Genomic DNA, 19,055 nt, shown 5'->3' on the forward strand with positions numbered 1-19,055 from the left:
TTTTTTTTTCTTTTTTCTTTTGCGGTACTGGGGATGGACCCAGGGGCATTCTACCTCCAAGCTACACCCTAGTCCTACTTTTTATTCTTTATTTTTAAACAGGGTCTCACTAAGTTGCTGAGTGCCTCACTTAGTAGCTGAGGCTGGCCGAGAACCTGCGATCCTCCTGTCTCAGCCTCCCAAGGACTGGGATTACAGGTGTGCGCCACCACGCCCTGCTCATAGGACACCAAAATGCTATGCTATTAGCCAGGCATAGTGGTGCACACCTGTAATCCCAGTATTTGGGAGATGGAGACAGGAGGATCATGGGTTCGAGGTTAACCTCAGCAGCTTAGTAAGACTCTGTCTGTTTGTCTGTCTTGTCCTGCTCTAGCTGGGTGCTGTAGCATGGTAATCCCAGCATTTGGAAAGCTGAGGCAGGAGGATGACAGGTTTTAGGTGAGCCTCAGCAGCACAACCAAGGTGTTGTTTCAAAATAAAGAACAAGCCGGGCGCGGCAGGCACGCTTGTCATCCCCGCGCTCAGGAGGCGGAGACAGGAGGATCGCGCAGGTTCGAAGCCAGCGCTGGCTTAGGAGACCCTGTTTCCAAATAAAAATGTAAAAATAGGTCTGGGAGTGTAGCCCAGAGGTAGAAGGGCTTCCAGGAACCCCAGTACCACCAATAAATAAATAAATAAATAAATAAATAAAAATAAAGCCAGGCGTGGTGACGCACACTTGCAATCCGAGCATTTGGGAGGCGGAGACCGGAGGATCGCGGTTCATGGCCAGCCTCAGCTACTACTTAGTGAGGCCCTTTGCAACTCAGTGAGACACCCTGTTTCAAAAAATAAAAAGAACAGAGCCAGGCATAGTGGCGCACACTTGTAATCCCAGTGCTTGGGAGGCTGAGACAGGAGGATGGCACAGGTTCGAAGTCAGCCTCAGCTACTGAGCAAGGCTCTCAGCAACTTAGTGAGACTTTGTTTCCAAATAAAAGTATAAAATAGGTCTGGAAGTATAGCCCGGAGGTAGAAAAGCCCCTGGGTTCCACCCCCAGTAACACACACACACACACACACACACACACACACACACACACACACACAGGCTCTGTTCTCTGTTCTGGTTTGTCCACGACCTTCCAGTCATACTGACACTAGAAGATGTCAGGAAACAGGGTCGTCTGGGGCTTGTTTGGGGCCGGGCACTCACCAGAAACAGGTGCCGGGGGTGTCTTTTCCCCCCCCTTACTTTCATCAGCGTTCCTTCCTTCAGAAACTCCTGCAGAGAGAGAGGCGGACCTCAGGAGACAGGCCAGTGTCCCTGCTGTCCCAGAGAAGGGGCGGGCAGGCCCCGCGTGGGAAACTTAAATCACAGAGCCTCTTAAGAGTGCTCGGTAGAGAACGGCTTTGGTGCATTCCCAGTGCGGGCAGGATGCCCCTGCAGGCCTGCCTCTGCGGAGTGGCCACCTCGCCCTGTGCCAAGTCCTCTTACTCTTCCGCACACAGAATGGTCCACACCTGGACTCTCTGCTGCCATGAGGAATCCATTCAGAAGAGCCTCTGAGGGTTTGCTAAAACAGCCGAAGATTCGGGAGCAGTAGCTACACCCCTTTCATTCTTTGGGGGGCAAATAGGTGTTTAATAAATATTTACTAAGCTCAGCGTCCTCACCAAAACACTAAGTATGTTTTTTATAGAATCGCAGCCACTTGGATCCTTGCTAATTTGGAGTAAAAATCTGCCGGGCACAATCTTTCATTCCAATGGGTAATGATCATATTTTGGACTCTTTTGGGATCTAGTTATGTTTCTCATTTGGTTCTTTTAAAAACCAAATAAATCAGACCGGGCGTGGTGGCACATGCTTGTAATCTCAGCATTCAGGAGGCTGAGACTGGAGGATCACGGTTCGAGGTCAGCCTAGGCTACTTAGTGAGGCCCTACTTAGCGAGGGCCTTGGCAACTCAGTGAGACACTGTTTCAAAATAAAGAATAAAAAATAGGGCTGAGGGTGTAGCTCGGAGGTCCAATGCCCCTGGGTTTCATCTCCACACAAGCTAAATAAATAAATAAAACCAAATAAATCTGGCTGGGAATCAGGCCTGTGGTGACACAGGCTTGTAATCTCAGTCCTTGGGAGGCTGAGACGGGAGAATTGAAGGTTCGCGGACAGCCTCAGCTACTTAGTGAGGCCCTCTGCAACTCAGTGAGACCCTGTTTCAAAATAAAGAATAAAAAATAGGGCTGGGGGTGTAGTTTGGAGGGATGATGCCCCTGGGTCCAATCCCTAATACCAAAAATATGTATATAAGTAAAAAAATAAATCTTTTTCTTTCCATCTCTGGTGCTGGGAATTAAACCCAGGGTCTTGAGTCTGCCTTACAAGGGCTCTGACACCAAGCCACGCCCTCAGTCCCTGTCTCTTAAAGAATGTTATTTATTTTTTTTTCGGTACTGGGAGTGGAACCCAGGGGCATTCTATCTCTGAGCTACACCCCAGCCTTATTTTTTATTTTTTTAGTACCAGGGATTGAACCCAAGGACATTCTACTTCTGAGCTACACCCCCAGCCCTATTTTATTTATTTGTTTGTTTATTTATTTATTTATCATGGAGCTGGAGATGGAACCCAGGGACATTCTACCTCCAAGCTATACCCCCAGCCCTACTTTATATTCTTTATTTTGAAACAGGGTCTCACTAAGTAGCTGAGACTGCCTGCGAACCTGCAATCCTCCAGACTCAGCCTCCCAAGTACTAGGATTACAAGCGTGCACCACTATGCCTGGCTGGCTTGCTTGCTTATTTATTTATTTATTTATTTATTTTTATTTTGCAGTACTAGGGATGGAACTCAGGGGCATTCAACCTCCAAGCTACACCCCAGCCCTATTTTTTATTCTTTATTTTGAAACAGGGTCTCACTGAGTTGCAAAGGGCCTCACTGAGTAGGCTGAGGCTGGCCGCGAACCGCGGTTCTCCTGTCTCAGCCTCCCGAATGCTGGCATGACAAGCATATGCCCCCATGCCCGGCTTAAACAATGTTATTTTAGACCATGTTTTCTTAGGGCTTGATCTTAACAGATACTTGCTTTTTCTTTTTTTCTTTCCCAACAACTCTGGACTAAAAATATTTGGTGCCCCTTCTTCTTGAAGGTGAAGAGACCCACAGGGCACAAGGAATCAAATGATACTGTTTCTTTAACAGTGGACACACAGATTAGACAAGCTCTGGCTGCCAGGGCCCAGTGAGCCACCCCGCCCTCTGCAGTAAACAGCACCTGCAGCCAGGCCCGCCTGGGGCCCGCCCAGCTGAACAATGGGCCTCATTGGAGCCTCACCCGCCCTCTGCTCCTGCCCCTGGCGGTGGCACTCACCCTTCCTGGCTGGAGGAGGTCTTCTCGGCCCCCAACACTGTGCTCGATGTGAACCAGCTTCTGCAGGTTTTCCTGTGGGTGGGAACAGGGAGAGGTGGAGATGGCCAGGCCCCTTGGAGGCGTCTTATCTCCTCTGTAAGGGGTGGCATTGCTTCCGTTTCAGGGGAGGAAAATGGAGCGCGGAAAGGCCGTGCCCAAAATCCAACCTTCTATAAATGGCAGGCAGGACTGTGACCTGAGCTTGGGTCTGTCTGCAGGATGCCAAGGCTGTAGGCTGGCCAAAGGCCAGTCCCTCTAGGCCCTCGTTCTGTGAACCATGAGGACAGCCATGGTGCTGTCCCATACCCTCAGGTCACAGCTCCTGTTCTAAGCCTGTGTCCTCTGTTAGGACTGCAGCATTCAGATGTCATAAACCCAGGACCCAAGGCTCAGTATCTTCTGGCTTCTAACCCTGGGTAGGGCCTCTGAGGGACAGTAACCAGGAAAATGTACCACCTGGTAAGAAACTGGGACCTGTGACCTATCAAGAAGGACAAATATAAGCATCATGGCAGACTTCTTACCAGAGACTATGGAGGCCAGAGGAGAATGGAGTGATATCTTTAAAGGACCAAGAGACAAAACTGGTCGACACAGATTTTTATACCCAGCCAAAGTATCTTTCAGAAATGAAGGTAAACTCTACAATCAAGCAAATAGGAGCCAGGTTCCACTGTAGGTATGGGGATTTTTGATAAGAAAGGGGAAGAAACTAGTGGTGATCTGTATCGTAATGACTGGAGTTGCAAACATATGTAAGACCTCACGGTTTGTGTAATACAGATACAGTTGGTTGTGTATGGAAATATCTACAGATATAGGTGTACATATGCACATAGTTTTCTTTGCTCTGTCAGATAAGAGAGCCTAAAAGAAATGAGACTCCCACCAGCCTTGAGTGCACCTAGTGCCCAAATCTTGTTTTTTAAGGACCATTATCCAATTAAAGGAACCAGAGATCCCTGGAGCAATGGCTGATTCTAAGACTGGGACAGGAAATACACAAGATGAATGGACTCTTGAGGATCTTATACTGCCAGAAACTTAGAAAGTGCTCAAATCAAGTAAATAACAAAACACCCCTGCTCACATAGCCAGGGCCAGTGAAAGGAACAGAGAAAGAAACCCAAAGGAGCTCCAGGGGCCAAAGCTGAAACAACAATTTGAAATAAAATAAATCAGAGCCAGGCATGGTGTCGCACACTTGTAATCCCCGCGCTTGGGAGGCTGAGACAGGAGGATCGCACAAGTTCGAAGCCAGCCTCAGCTACTGAGTGAGGCTCTCAGCAACTTAGTGAGACCCTGTTTCTAAATAAAATATAAAATAGGTCTGGGAGTATAGCCCGGAGGTAGAAAAGCCCCTGGGTTCCACCCTCAGTTCCACAAAAAAAAAAAAAAAATAAAATAAAATAAAAAATAAAGCAGCATGGGTTTATAATAAAAAGTATAAAACAAATATCAATTAGTCCAGATCAATAAAAGTGATTTGCCTATATTTATGGACACAAGAATCAACCAGAAAGAAAAGATAAACATCTCATGCATAACAATTCCAAACAAAAATTTTGGAGGGTACTGGGGATTGAACCCAGGAGTATTCTACTTCTGAATGGCATCTCCAGCTCTATTTGAATTTTTATTTTGAAACACGGTCTTGCTAGGTCGTTGAGAGTCTCACTACGTTGCTGAAGCTGGCTTTGAACCGGCGATCCCCCTGTCTCAGCCTCCCAAGTACTGGGATTACAAGCATGTGCCCCTTCTTCCGGCAACTCTAAACAATTTAGAGGGGGTGTAACAACTTCCCAAATCTTAAGTGTGGTCTGTGTGTAATGACTTTCCTCCCAGAGTGTCGAGCACGTGTTCACAGCGTGTGGCGAGGTGACTTTCCAGGACACACGTGGCACACACTGTCCCAGCCAGTAACCAAGGTTGACACCATCAGATGCAAATCTCGTTCTCACGTGTGCCTGTAACATGCCATCACGGTGTTTTGCCTCTGCAATCTTCTCCCTGGAGACCCACAAACCCAGTCTAGAGGGGAAAACACCAGGCAGACTCCTATGACATGTCTGACCAGTCCTCCTCAAGGATGTCAAAGACAGGCAAAGTCTGAGACACGGTCACGGCCCAGAGGGGCCTAAGCGGTATGGTGGCCAAAAGTGAGGTGCTCTTTGGGACAGCATCGTTGGAATAAGACATCAGGCAAACCCCGAGGAGCTCTGAGTGAGCTCTGGTCTTCAGCTAACCTCTCCATGTTGACTGTTCAATGGCACAAATGTACCATTTAACAGGAAAAAGTGTATGTGATATATATGGGAATTCTCTATTTTTCCCGTAAATTTATAATTATTCTAAAAAGCATATTTAGAAAGTAAAATAATAATAATAATAATAATAATAATATTATTATTATTATTATTATTATTATTATTAGTTGTTGTTGTTGTTGTTGGTGGTGGTGGTGGTGTTATTTTAGTACTAGGAATTGAACCCAGGGGCGTTCTACCTCCAAGCTACATCCCCAGCCCTATCTTATGACTTTATTTTGTTTCATTTTTTAAATTTTATTTATTTTTGGTACTGGGGATTGAACCCAGAGGCAATCTACCTCCAAGTTATACCCTCAGCCTGATCTTATTTCTTATTTAAAAACAGGGTCTTGCCAGGCGTGGTGGCGCACGCTTGTCATCCCAGCATTTGGGAGGCTGAGACCGGAGGATCACAGTTCGCGGACAGCCTCAGCTACTTAGTGAGGCCCCCCTGCCCCCGCAACTTAGTAAGACCCTGTTTCAAAACAAAGAATTAAAAAAAAAACAGGGCAGGGGTGTAGCTCAGAGGTCAAATGCCCCTGGGTTCCATCCTCAGACCCGCTAAATAAATAAATAAATAAATAAATAAATAAATATAAAAATAAAATAAAAACAGGGTCTCACTAAGTTGCAAAGTGCTTCGCTAAGTTGCCAAGACTGACTTCGAACCTGTGATCTTCCTGTCTCAGCCTCCCAAGTACTGGATTGCAAGCGTGCGCCACTGTACTCAGCTGAATTCTTGTACCCTAGAGATGGGAAATGGAGACTTGGTGTTTAATGGGGACCAAGTTTCAGTCTGGGAAGATATAAAAAAAAAATAGTTCTGGCCGGGAGTAGTGGCGCACGCTTGTAATCCCCGAGCTTGGGAGGCGGAGACAGGAGGATCATGCAGGTTCGAAGCCAGCCTCACTGGCTTAAGAGACCCTGTTTCCAAATGAAAAATATAAAAATAGGACTTGAAGTATAGCCTGGAGGTAGAAGCATTCCATCCCTAGTACCACCAAAAAAAAAAGTTCTGGAGATGGATGGTGGTGATGGCTGTTCAGAGCTGCTGATGTACGTAATGAAAATCACTGCATACTTCAAAACAGTAAATCTTATTGTTTTTGTGTGCATATCTTGCCATAGAATATATTTTTTTAAACGTGAAAATGGAATCCAGGCGTAGTGGCACACATTTGTAACCCCAGTTTTTTGGGAGGCTGAGACCGGAGGATCACGGTTCGCGGACAGCCTCAGCTACTTAGTGAGGTCCTTTGCAACTCAGTGAGACCCTGTTTTAAAATAAAGAATAAAAAATAGCTGGGGTGGGCACGGCACACACCAGCCGGAGCCCGGGTCGCGGGACTCTGGGCCCCGGGCCGAAATGCGAATAGCACGCCAGACCCCTGGAGAAACCGGGCCCAGTAAGACGCTGGGTTCTGGGCGGGGGTCGCGCGCGGGGCACGCCAGATGGGGCCCGGGTCGCGGGACTCTGGGCCCCAGGCCGAACTGCGAGTAGCACGCCAGACCCCTGGAGAAACCAGGCCCAGAACAGAAAAAGATAAAGAAAAAATATTGGAGAGGAGGTAAGAAAGCCGTTATGGATGCCAGGACACTGGAGATGCAGACAAAACTTATCTAAATGCACTGGAACTTATGGAAAAATTTGCCGTGAAAGAGGACTGCTATTTCTCTATATTGTTAAGAATCTCAGACATCACCTGTAAGGAGAGAGTTTAGCGGAGACCAAGGAGAAATGCGGTGTTGAAAGAGTTCTCCGCAATGGTGGTGGAGACTTGTATTCAGGAGGAGCAGAAACCGGATCCTACCAACTTTATTTTTTTGGAGAAATTACACCAAATGTCGAATGCTACCATCACGCATGCTTAGGAACACTGGACAACATTCAGAGTGGAAAAAGAGCCTGGGAAGGATTTGAAACGGTGGAGGCAGTGGCAATGCCAGTGGCCAATACTCAGGGGAGGCAGAGATCTGATACATTACACCTGGAACCTTTGAAATAATAACCACAGAGACAGTGATCGGAACCTGCTGAGGGGTTAGGCGGGCGCCGGGGCCAGTGGCCCACATCGGAGCTTGCTGTGAGGCAAGGCCACTACTGAGGCCTCCGTGGCCGGGATTGGAACCTGCCGAGGGGTTAGACCGATGCTGGGGCCAGCGAGGCCGGCATTGAAGCCTGCCATGAGGCAAGGCTTGTGCTGGGGCCTCCGAGGTCGGGTCCGGAACCTGCTGAGGGGTTAGGCCGGTGCTGGGGCCAGCGAGGCCAGCATCGGAGCCTGCCGTGAGGCAAGGCCAGTGCTGGGGCCTCCGAGGACGGGACCGGAGCCTGCTGAGGGGTTAGGCCGGTGCTGGGGCCAGCGAGGCCGGCATCAGAGCCTGCCATGAGGCAAGGCTGGTACTGGGGCCTCCGAGGTCAGGATAAGAGCCTGCCGAGGGGTTAGGCCGGTGCTGGGGCCAGTGAGGCTGGCATCGGGGCCTGCCATGAGGCAAGGCCGGTACTGGGGCCTCCGAGGCCGGGATAAGAGCCTGCCGAGGGTTAGGCCGGTGCTGGGGCCAGCGAGGCCGGCATTGGAGCCTGACGTGAGGCAAGGCCGGTGCTGGGGCCTCCGAGGCCGGGATAAGAGCCTGCCGAGGGGTTAGGCCAGTGCTGGGGCCAGCGAGGCTGGCATCAGAGCCTGCTGTGAGGCATGGCCAGTGCTGGGGCCTCTGAGGCCGGGATTGGAGCCTGCCATGAGGCATGACCGGTGCTGGGGCCTCCAAGGCCAGGATCGGAGCCTGCCGAGGGGTTAGGCCAGTGCTGGGGCCAGTGAGGCCGGCATCGGAGCCTGCCTTGAGGCAAGGCCGGTACTGGGGCCTCCGAGGCCAGGATAAGAGCCTGCCGAGGGGTTAGGCCAGTGCTGGGGCCAGTGAGGCCGGCATCGGAGCCTGCCTTGAGGCAAGGCCGGTACTGGGGCCTCCGAGGCCAGGATAAGAGCCTGCCTAGGGGTTAGGCCGGTGGTGGGGCCAGCGAGGCTGGCATCGGAGCCTGCCGTGAGGCATGGCCGGTGCTGGGGCCTCCGAGGCCAGGATCAGAGCCTGCCAAGGGGTTAGGCCGGTGCTGGGGCCAGCGAGGCTGGCACCAGAGCCTGCCATGAGGCAAGGCTGGTACTGGGGCCTCCGAGGCCGGGATTGGAGCCTGCCGAGGGGTGAGGCCGATGCTGGGGCCAGCGAGGCCGGCATTGGAGCCTGCCATGAGGCAAGGCCGGTGCTGAGGCCTCCGAGGCCGGGATTGGAGCCTGCCTTGAGGCAAGGCCAGTACTGGGGCCTCCAAGGCTGGGATAAGAGCCTGCCGAGGGGTTAGGCCGGTGCTGGGGCCAGCGAGGCCGGCATCGGAGCCTGCCGTGAGGCAAGGCCCGTACTGGGGCCTCCGAGGCCAGGATAACAACCTGCCGAAGGGCTAGACCAGTGCTGGGGCCAGCAAGGCTGGCATCGGAGCCTGCCATGAGGCGAGGCCAGCATCGATCCTGCCGTGAGACATGGCCAGTGCTGGGGCCTTCTAGGCCAGGAACGGAACCTGCCGAGGGGTTAGGCCAGTGCTGGGGCCAACGAGGCCGGCATTGGAGCCTGCCGTGAGGCTAGGCTGGTGCTGGGGCCTCTGAGGCCGGGATTGGAATCCTGCCAAGGGGTTAGGCCGGTACAGGGGCCAATGGCCAGCATCGGAGCCTGGCGTGAGGCAAGTTCACTCCTGCGGCCTCCAAGGCCGGGACCAAAGCCAGCTTAGGGGTTAGACTGGTGCAGGGGCCAGCGAGACCAGAACTGGGGCCTTCCATGAGGCAAGGCCGCTGCTTGAGCCAGGGAGGTCTGGATCAGTCCACTGAGTAGACAGGCCACTACTGGGACCATCAAGAGTGGGATCGGTACTTGCAACGCAGCATGCACAGAGAAATATCGCAGAAAATATAAATCAGACGCTTCTCTTAATCAGCAATAACTATGAGGAAAAGGGCAACAGGAAGAGGTTGAGCTATAGAAAGGGCCCTATAGTGAAGCAACTAATGTGACCAATCAGAGGGTATGTAATACTGGAGGACGGAGCCTCTTTAAAACGCAGGAGGTACATAAACAAATGTATCAAAGTAAATAACCAAAGAAGCGTGGGATGGAGGGAGGGGGAGAGAATGGGATGGGGGCTGGAGGAGGGCTAATTGGATGCGCTTGTATATCCTCTCAAGTCTTGTACTCCAATGTGATTGATATATGACTACAATGTACCAATTTAAAAAATAAATTAATAAAAAAAGAAAGATTAAAAAAGAAGACTACAATCTGAAGAAATAAATTTTATATATTAGTAAAGACTATACTGTATATGTTATAGAAGTTATTTGAGGAAAAAATAAAAACAAAGTGAAAGAAAACAAAAACAAAACAAAACAAAAAATAGCTGGGGTGGCCGGGCGTGGTGGCGCATGCTTGTAATCCCTGGGCTTGGAAGGCAGAGACAGGAGGATCAGGCAGGTTCAAAGCCAGCCGTGCTGGCATAAGAGACCCTGTTTCCAAAAATAATATAGGTCTGGGAGTGTAGCCCGGAGGTAGAAGGGCTTCCAGGAACCCCAGTACCACCCCCAAAAAAAAAATAGCTGGGGTATAGCTCAGAGATAGAATGCCCCTGGGTTCCATCATCCCTAGTACCACGAGAGAGAGAGAGAGAGAGAGAGAGAGAGAGAGAGAAGAGAAGAGAAGAGAAGAGAAGAGAAGAGAAGAGAAGAGAAGAGAGGGAGGGAGGGAGACAGAGAGAGAGAGAGAGAGAGAGAGAGAGAGAGAGAGAGAGAGAGAGAGAGAGAGAGAGAGAGAGAGAGAGAGAATGAATAAAAATAACCCAGATATTATCCATGTCTCCTCATACACTTCTGGAGGAAGATATTTAACTTCTTTGTTGAAGAGAGTCAATGTTACTTTTTTTTTCTTTTTTGGTACTAGGAATTGAATCCAGGGGCATTCTACCTCTGAGCTACAACCTCAGCCCTATTTATTAAAAAAAAAAAAAAAAAAGGAAGAAGTCGGCCTATAAACCAGGCATGGTAGCACACATGTGTAATCCCAGTACATGGGAGACTGAGACAGGAGGATCGCAGGTTCAAAACCAGCCTTGGTAACTTAGCAAAACTCTCTTTTCCAAATAAGAAATAAGAATAGCCAAGCGTGGTGGCGCACGCTTGTAATCCCCGCGCTTGGGAGGCAGAGACAGGAGGGTCGCGCAGGTTCAAAGCCAGCCGCGCACGCTGGCTTAGGAGACCCTGTTTCCAAATAAAAATGTAAAAATAGGTCTGGGAGTGTAGCCAGGAGGTAGAAGGTACCACCAAAAAAAAAAAAAAAAAAAAAAAAAAAAAAAGAAAGAAAGAAAAAGAAAAAGAAAAAAGAATAAAACAATCTGGCTGGGGGGTATAATGTGGAGGTAGACTGTCTTTAGGTTCAATCTCCAGTGCTCCACATACACACACATAAAATTTTTTGTAATTTCTGTAAAAATAAATTACAAAAAAAAAAGAGCTGGGAGCCAGGTGTGGTGGCACACACTTGTAATCCTAGCACTTGGGAGGCTGAGACAGAGGATCGTGGTTCGAGGACAGCCTCGGCTATTTGGTGAGGCCCTCTGCAACTTAGTGAGATCCTGTGAGATCCTGTTTCCAAACAAAAAAATTAAATGTCGGGCTAGAGGTATAGCTCAGAGGTAGAATCTCCAGTACTAGTTTAATTTCCAGTGCTGCAGAAAAACCAAAATGCCTACTTCTTGACCCTTCGCCCAGAAACTCTGACTTGGAAAGCCTAAGGTCTGCCCAGGGCTCTGTCTTTTCCTAAGTACCCAGGATACTGAAGCGACAATCTCAGGTCTGTACAAGTCTGTGGTGCCCTTTCTTGTTCAAATGGTAAACCAAAGACCCAGAGAGGGACACGCGGAGTCCAAGGTCACACAGCAAGGGTCCCAGGAGGCGACAGTGGAATCCGAGTGGTGGCACCAGGGCTGGCTTACCCCTTGCTCCATGCCGTCGCTGGCGCGGTCTGTGACCTTGGAGATGAGGGTCAGGGCACCTGTGGAGGAAAGCAGAGCAGAGGGCCAGGTGGCTCGGGGAGGGCTGGGCCAGCTGTCACCGCGCGCAGGTCCTCCCTGTCGCCAGCCCCATGCCCGGTCCTAACCGCTATGGCGGTACCTTCTGGGCAAAATGGCACCAAATTCTGTAGGCTCCAGTCACAGACCCTGACCCCAGCTCCGCCTCGACAGCCCAAGTGGCCTTGACTGTGATCTGACCCCTTGTGCTTCAGTTTCCCTAGATGTAAGCTAAATGTGCCGCAGCAGACACCTCCTGGCAGGTCATATGCAGGGATACTGCACGAGACCGGGAGGAAAAGGGGACGGGGTGGGCACTGTTTTTTATTTATTTACTTTTTTCTTTAATTTTATTTATTTACTTATTTATTATTTATTTATTTTTTGGCAGTACTGGAGATGGAACCCTGGGGCATTCTATCTCCAAGCTACACCCCCAGTTTATCTATCTATCTATCTATTCTTCTTTCTTTCTTTCTTCCTTTCTCTTTCTTTCTTTCCTTCTTTCTTTCTTTCTTGCAGTACTGAGGGTGAAACCCAGGGTTATTCAACCTCCAAGCTACACCCCCAGCCCTATTTTTTATTCTTTATTTTCAAACAGGGCCTCACTGAGTTGCAGAGGGCCTCACTAAGTAGCTGAGGCTGTCCACGAACCGCAGTCCTCCTGTCTCAGCCTCCTGAATCCTGGGAGTACAAGTGTGTGCCACCACACCGGGCTCTCTTTACCTCCGAGTATTCTACCTCCGAGCTATACTTCCATCTCCCCCTTTTTTTTTTTTTTTTTTTTTGAGAGGGTATAGGGATTGAAGCTAAAGACATTCTACCTCCAACCTACACCCTCAGCCTGATTTTTTCTTATTTGGAAACAGGGTCTCACTAGGTTGCCGAGAGCCTCTTAGTTTCCGAGGCTGGTCATGAACCTGCGATCCTCCTGTCTCAGCCTCCCGAGTTCTGGGATTCCAAGCGTGCACCACCATGCCCAGCTCCTTTTTTGGTTTTGAAACAGGGTCTTGCTAGGTTGCTGAGAGTCTAAGTTGCTGAGGCTGGCCTCATACCTGCGATCCTCCTGTCTCAGCCCCCAAGTCCTGGGATTACAGGTGTGCGCCACCACGCCCAACTAGGGGTGGGCTTGGGGATGAGGCGCTGTCCCTCCTATCTGAACCCTGCTGGCTGCCTTCCCTTCTCCTTTTCTGACAGGATGCGGGCCCCAGGCTGAGGAAGAGGGGCCATCTCAGAGAATCTGGGCTTTGGGGGAAGCCCAGGAGGCGTCCTGCACCCCGCACACAAGGGGCTGCGTGTTGGGCCTAGGCTCTGTGTAGAGTCCACAGCTCGTGGAAAGAGGCCAAAACAGGAATGTGTCCCCTTCATCGAGTCCCCCAGGACTTACCCTGGGTGTTATCGTACTCGGCCGAGTCCGGACAAAGGTTGTTTAAGTAGTCTGGTGGTGGAAAGAGAATTGAGAGTTAGTGGTACGCTGGTGAGATAGCCCCTGCAGTCCACGGCTATGCTATATCCCACCTCCAGGATGGAAAAAGACCCAGAATAGGGCACCCACCCCTCGCCCGACAACCCATTAGGACACCAAGACCACCCTCAGCACCTGCTATGGCTGCCAATCACTCCCCACCGATCAATGTCCACAGCACCCCAAGGTGCTCCTTGCCTGTGGCTACGCCTTTGGGACAAATGGAACCCTGCCTTCAGGAGGCACAGTCTCAAGCCAGGTGTGGTGGTGCGCACCTGTAATCCCAGTATTTGGGGGGCTGAGACAGGAGGATCGCAGGTTCAAGGGCAGCCTCAGCAAGTAGTGAGACTCACACCAACCTAGCAAGAGCCTATTTCAAAATTAAAAAAAAAAAAATAGAAGCCGGGCATGGTGGCACGTGCTTGTAACCCCAGCATTTGGGAGGCTGAGATGGGAGGATTCGGGTTTGTAGACAGCCTCAGCTACTTAGGCCCTTTGCAACTCAGTGAGACCCTGTTTCAAAATAAAGAATAAAAAATAGGGCTGGGGGTGTAGCTTGGAGGTCAAATGCCTCTGGGTTCCAACCCAGTACTGCAAAAAAAAAAAAAAAATAGAGGGCTGGGGGTGTAGTTTAGAGGTAGAATGCCCCTGGGTTCCATCCTTAGTAACACAACACACACACACACACACACACACACACACACACACACACACACACAAACACACACAGGCACAGTCTCAGCCAGGCATGGTGCACACCTGTAATCCCAGCGCTTGGGAGGCTGAGACAGGAGGACCACATAGGTTTGAAGCCAGCCTCGCTGGCTTAAGAGACCTGGTTTCCAAATAAAAATATAAAATAGGTCTGGAAGTGTAGCCTGGAGTTAGAAGGGTTCCATCCCCAGTACTACCAAATCCCAATACAGCCAGGCATGGTGGCGCACGCTTATAATCCCAGCACTTGGGAAGCTGAGACAGGAGGATCGCACAGGTTCAAAGCCAGCCTCAGCTACTTAGTGAGGCTCCTGGCACCTTAGTGAGACCGTGTTTCCAAAATAAAGTATAAAAATTAGGTTTGGGAGTATAGCCCGGAGGTAGAAAAGCCCCTGGGTTCCACCCCCAGTACCACACACACACAAAAATCCCAATACAAAAAAAAAAAAAAAAGAATAAACAAATACATCTCAGAGCCACTCTTGTGACCAACACGCTTCCAGTGTGGTCAGATGAGTGGACATCTTCAGCCCTGGACTGGCTCCAGCTCTCTAGGGCTAGGCCACGCCCCACTTCTCAAAGCCGTTTCTGCCTGGGCTTCTCTGAAACGTCCCCTCAGCTTTCCCCACCTCCTCAACCTCCTCGGTCTCTGTTCCACAAATGTCAGGATTTCCACCCCATCTTTCCCTTCCTATCAACTCTCCCCCTGCCCCAGCCTGCAGGAGGCACCCGTGCCCCTGTCCATTTACCTCGCCCCGCCTCCCAAGTACATGAAGGCCTGGGAACTGCTGTTCTGGTGGGGAGACAGACACTACCCTTTTCTCTTTCTTTCTTTCTTTCTTTCTTTCTTTCTTTCTTTCTTTCTTCCTTCCTTCCTTCCTTCCTTCCTTCCTTTCTTTCTCTTTTCTTTCTTTCTTTCTTTTTTTTTTTTTTGCAATACTGGGGATGGAACCCAGAGACATTCTACCTCTGAGCTACACCCCCAGCCTTATTTTTCATTCTTTATTTGAAAACAGGGTCTCACTGAGTTGCAAAGGGCCTCACTAAGTAGCTGAGGCTGGCTGGGAACCTTCGATCCTCCTGTCTCGGCCTTCCCAATGCTGGGATTACAAGCGTGCGCCACCACGCCCCGCTTGACACTACCCTGTTTCTGATGCTATAAGAAAAAAAAAATAATACATAGTAGAGAACTCATTCATCTAAACCAGGAAATATTCACTGAGCTGGAGACAGAGCAGTAAATTAAGCTGGCACATTATGACATGGTATAGCTTGGTCTCTTAAGAAGCAAATAAGAAAATTGAAACATGATATCATGCTGAGCAGGTGGCTCACACATGCCTGTAACCCCTGTAACTGGGAGGCTGACACAGGAGAATTGCAGGTTCAAGGCTAGCCTCAGTAATTTAGTGAGTTGCAAAGGGCCTCACTAAGTAGCTGAGGCTGTCCGAAAACCACAATCCTCCGGTCTCAGCCTCCCAAATGCTGGGATTTTAAGCGTGCACCACCATGCCTGGCTCTATTTATTTTTATTTTGAAACAGGGTCTTGTTAAGCTGGCTGCGAGGCTGTGATCCTCCTGTCTCGGCCTCCTGAGCACCGGGATTACAAGTGTGCACGGTCCGGCCCGGCCTTTGCCATGCCCGTGTGGGGTGGACGCGGCGCTTGCTTGGGCAGAGCCGGAGGGAGGTGTGTGAACGACTGAAGCTCTGGAGTGGCAGGTGTCCACTGAAGCGAGGCTGGGCAGGGAGGAGGCAGGCAACTGAGCCACTGACTTGCGACCCTGCTCACGCGCCATGCCGGCTGCCGGGCCCACCTGTGAGGAGTACTTGATACTGGAAGAGACGCTGGACCACCCTCAGCAGCCGATGCTGCACACTCAGGCCGCCTCCTTGCTGACTCTGCTGCTCCCAGAGAGAGGAGAAAACGCCATCAGAGACTCCGCACCAAAGTCCAGGCTCACAGCACCCCACGGGCACCGTTCTGGCCAAGCTGATTATCCCCGCCTTCAAAAGCAGGCTCTCCCCCTCTCCTGCCAGGGTCATGCCTGCTAGCCTGCAGCTCCTGGCTCTCTGATTTGCAAGAGAACAGGCAAGTTCCCTCTTTACTTTACTTTTTTTTTTTTTTGCGGTACTTAGGGATGGAACCCAGGAGCTTTCTACCTCCGAGCTACACCCCCAGATCCATTTTTTATTTTATTCTTTACATTGAAACAGGATCTCAGAGTTGCGAAGGGCCTCACTAAGTAGCTGAGGCTGGCCACAAACCGCGATCCTCCTGTCTTAGCCTCCCGAATGCTGGGATTGCAAGCGTGCGCCACCACGCCCGGCTAAGCTCCCTCTTTTCTGCCTGGGAACTGGATCCCCAGTTTGTGGCCGATGCTGGTCATTTCCTTGGTCACCCCAGTGGCTGGGGCCCCACTCGATTCCTGCGTTTTGAATGGGACGGGAGAACTGGCCCTGAGACCCTCACTGTGGCTGGGGCTTACCGAGCAGTTATCCTCTATCCAACAGAACACATCTGGGGGCTCCCTCCTGACGGGTCTCCTCTCTGTTTCCCAACCCCACACGGGCTCTGTGTTCCTCAGATCCCCTAAGCCCTTCTGTGCCAGTGTAGCAGAGTCTCTGGGGAGCACAGGACCCACCTCAAACTCATGGACGGCGGATGCCAGCCGGGGAGAGCAAAGGCAGTTCTCGGTCAGCAGCCCCAGACACCTGTCGAACTGAAGGATGTGCGTGGCGTGGTACTCAAACTCCTGCTCCCGGGCCAGGAAGATGTCGGCCACCTTCTGCTGTTCCTCCCTACAGCCAGGGAGGGGGACGGGACATGGAGAACTCAGCCTGGCAGCCGCATGGGGTCAGAAAGGGGTGCTGGAGTTGAACCCATAACCTTGCGATGCTCGGTTCTGAGCATGCAGTCCAACGCTCACCAGTTGGACAGCCTGTCTTCCAACTCCTCCAGAATGCCCTGGTGAAGGTCGTGGATGGCCGGGAGCTGGCTCAGGCCCTGCCGCAGCTCCTCCTGGGCCACCGCGTTGTGGCCATCTTGATCCATGTCATCTAAGGCCCTCGTGACAGCTCCGTGGAATTCCTGAAAACCCCCAAAGCCTGTCAGGTAAGGTATGATGGGACTGAGCGTGTCCCTGGCAGGTCCCCGGAGGCTTTGGAGAGCTGGTCTCCATAAAGACAGTCATGAGGCCAGCTCACAATGGCACACGCCTGTGATTCCAGTACTTGGGAGGCTGAGATGGGAGGATCGCAGGTTGGAAGACAGCCTCAGCTACTTCGTGAGACGCTCAGCAATCTGGTGAGACTTTGTTTCAAAACAACAACAACAACAACAACAACAACAAAATATCAAGGGCTAGAGGTATAGTTTGGAAGTCGAATGCCCCTGGTTCAATGCCCAGTATCTCCCCCAAAAGAAAGAAATCAGAAAGGGACAATGAGTTATTTTATACCCCAACACAATTGTGTTAAAAATTAACAAAAAGGACCTGGGGTGTTGCTCAATGGTAAATGTTTGCCTGGCATGCACAAGGCCCCTGGGCCCAATTCCCAGCACCCCCAAAAATGTTAAAAATGGGAGGATTAAGATAAAATAGCCAGGTTTGGTGATGCATGCTTGTAATCCCCGCACTTGGGAGGCTGAGACAGGAGGATTGCACAGGTTTGAAGCCAGCCTCAGCTACTTAGCGAGGCTCTCAGCAACTTGGTGAGACCCTGTTTCCAAATAAAATAGAAAATAGGTCTGGGAGTATAGCCTGGAGGTAGAAAGCCTCTGGGTTCCACCCCGGCACCACAAAAAAAAAAAAAAAAAAAAAAAAAGGAAAGAAAGAAAGAAAAAGAAAGAAAGAAAATAGAATAAAATACAAACAGTAGCTATGTCACGGGTAAGAAACTAGGGATTATACCCAGTACCCAGGGACATTACTTCTGAGCTACACCTCCATCCCTTTTTTTTTTGGTGGTACTGGGGGTGGAACCCAGGCACTCAGCTAGAGCGTCCACAGCGGCTTTGCAGGCACTCTGATTGCAAACCACGGAGCGCACCTCGTGCACCGGAGGACAGATAAAACCACCAGTGGGATGGCCCCTCAAAAGCGCAGGATGGCTATCCATCTGGGGGCCTGGCTCAAAGAGAGCGTGCTAAGCTAAAGAAACCAGACACAAGAGAAGATGCCATCCACAGCCGGGCGCGGTGGCACACGCTTGTCATCCCAGCATTCGGGAGGCTGAGACCGGAGGATCGCAGTTCACGGACAGCCTCAGCTACTTAGTGAGGCCGTCTGCAACTCAGTGACACCCGGTTTCAAAATAAAGGCTGAAAATAGGGCTGGGGGTGTAGCTCGGAGGTAGAAGGCCCCTGGGTTCCATCCCCAGTACTGCCAAGAGAGCAAGAGAGAGAGAGAGAGAGAGAGAGAGACAAACAGACAGACAGACAGACAGACAGACAGACAGACAGACAGACCATGATAACATTTGTGTGAAGTTCAAGAACAGCCCAAACCAGTCGAAGGCGAAACGTGGTGATCTCTTTTGTTAGGGTGATGGGAATCTTCTGGAATGGTGGAAATGTTCTATTCAGATGGTGGTGTCTCCCCCCACCCTCTCTCTCCCATACAAACTCTCAAGCTTCAGATTGGTTGAGATAGCTGTGGATAAGTTACAAATGTGTGCGTGTGTGTGCGTGTGTGTGTGTGTGTGTGTGTGTGTGTGTGTACGTGTGGTGCTGGGGATGGAACCTAGGGGCCTTCGACCTCTAAGCTACACTCCCCGCTCCATTTAATTTTTATTTGGGTACAGGGTCTTGCTAGGTTGCTGACAGCTTCGCTAAGTTGCTGAGGCTGCCTTTGAGCCTGAGAACCTCCTGTCTCAGCCTCCCAAGGACTGGGATTACAGGTGTGCACCACTGGGCCCGGCCAACTCATTTTTTGTTTCCATACTGAGGTAGAATGTCCCTGGGTTCAATCCCCAACACCACACACACACACACACACACACACGCACACACACACACACACACATTTTGTTGGTTGGTTGGTTGGTTGGTTGGTGGTACTGGGGTTCCTGGAAG

General features: G+C 50.6%; 1 protein-coding gene across 1 annotated transcript in view; it reads right to left on the reverse strand.

The window, feature by feature from the left end:
* Positions 1–19,055, reverse strand: part of FGD5 (FYVE, RhoGEF and PH domain containing 5) — a gene marked incomplete at its 3' end in the record, with an annotated part of 144,002 nt that overhangs the window by 15,425 nt on the left and 109,522 nt on the right. The window contains exons 6-12 of the mRNA XM_080718145.1: positions 16,909–17,069; positions 16,624–16,780; positions 15,796–15,883; positions 13,189–13,239; positions 11,727–11,785; positions 3,366–3,437; positions 1,199–1,267 (exon numbers count right to left, since the gene is read on the reverse strand). Coding sequence (XP_080574271.1) covers positions 1,199–1,267; positions 3,366–3,437; positions 11,727–11,785; positions 13,189–13,239; positions 15,796–15,883; positions 16,624–16,780; positions 16,909–17,069 — 657 coding nt within the window. The remainder of the gene's footprint in view (positions 1–1,198; positions 1,268–3,365; positions 3,438–11,726; positions 11,786–13,188; positions 13,240–15,795; positions 15,884–16,623; positions 16,781–16,908; positions 17,070–19,055) is intronic.

Source organism: Muscardinus avellanarius (genome assembly GCF_963383645.1).
Source record: "Muscardinus avellanarius genome assembly, chromosome: 22".
NCBI classification, from domain to species: domain Eukaryota; kingdom Metazoa; phylum Chordata; class Mammalia; order Rodentia; family Gliridae; genus Muscardinus; species Muscardinus avellanarius.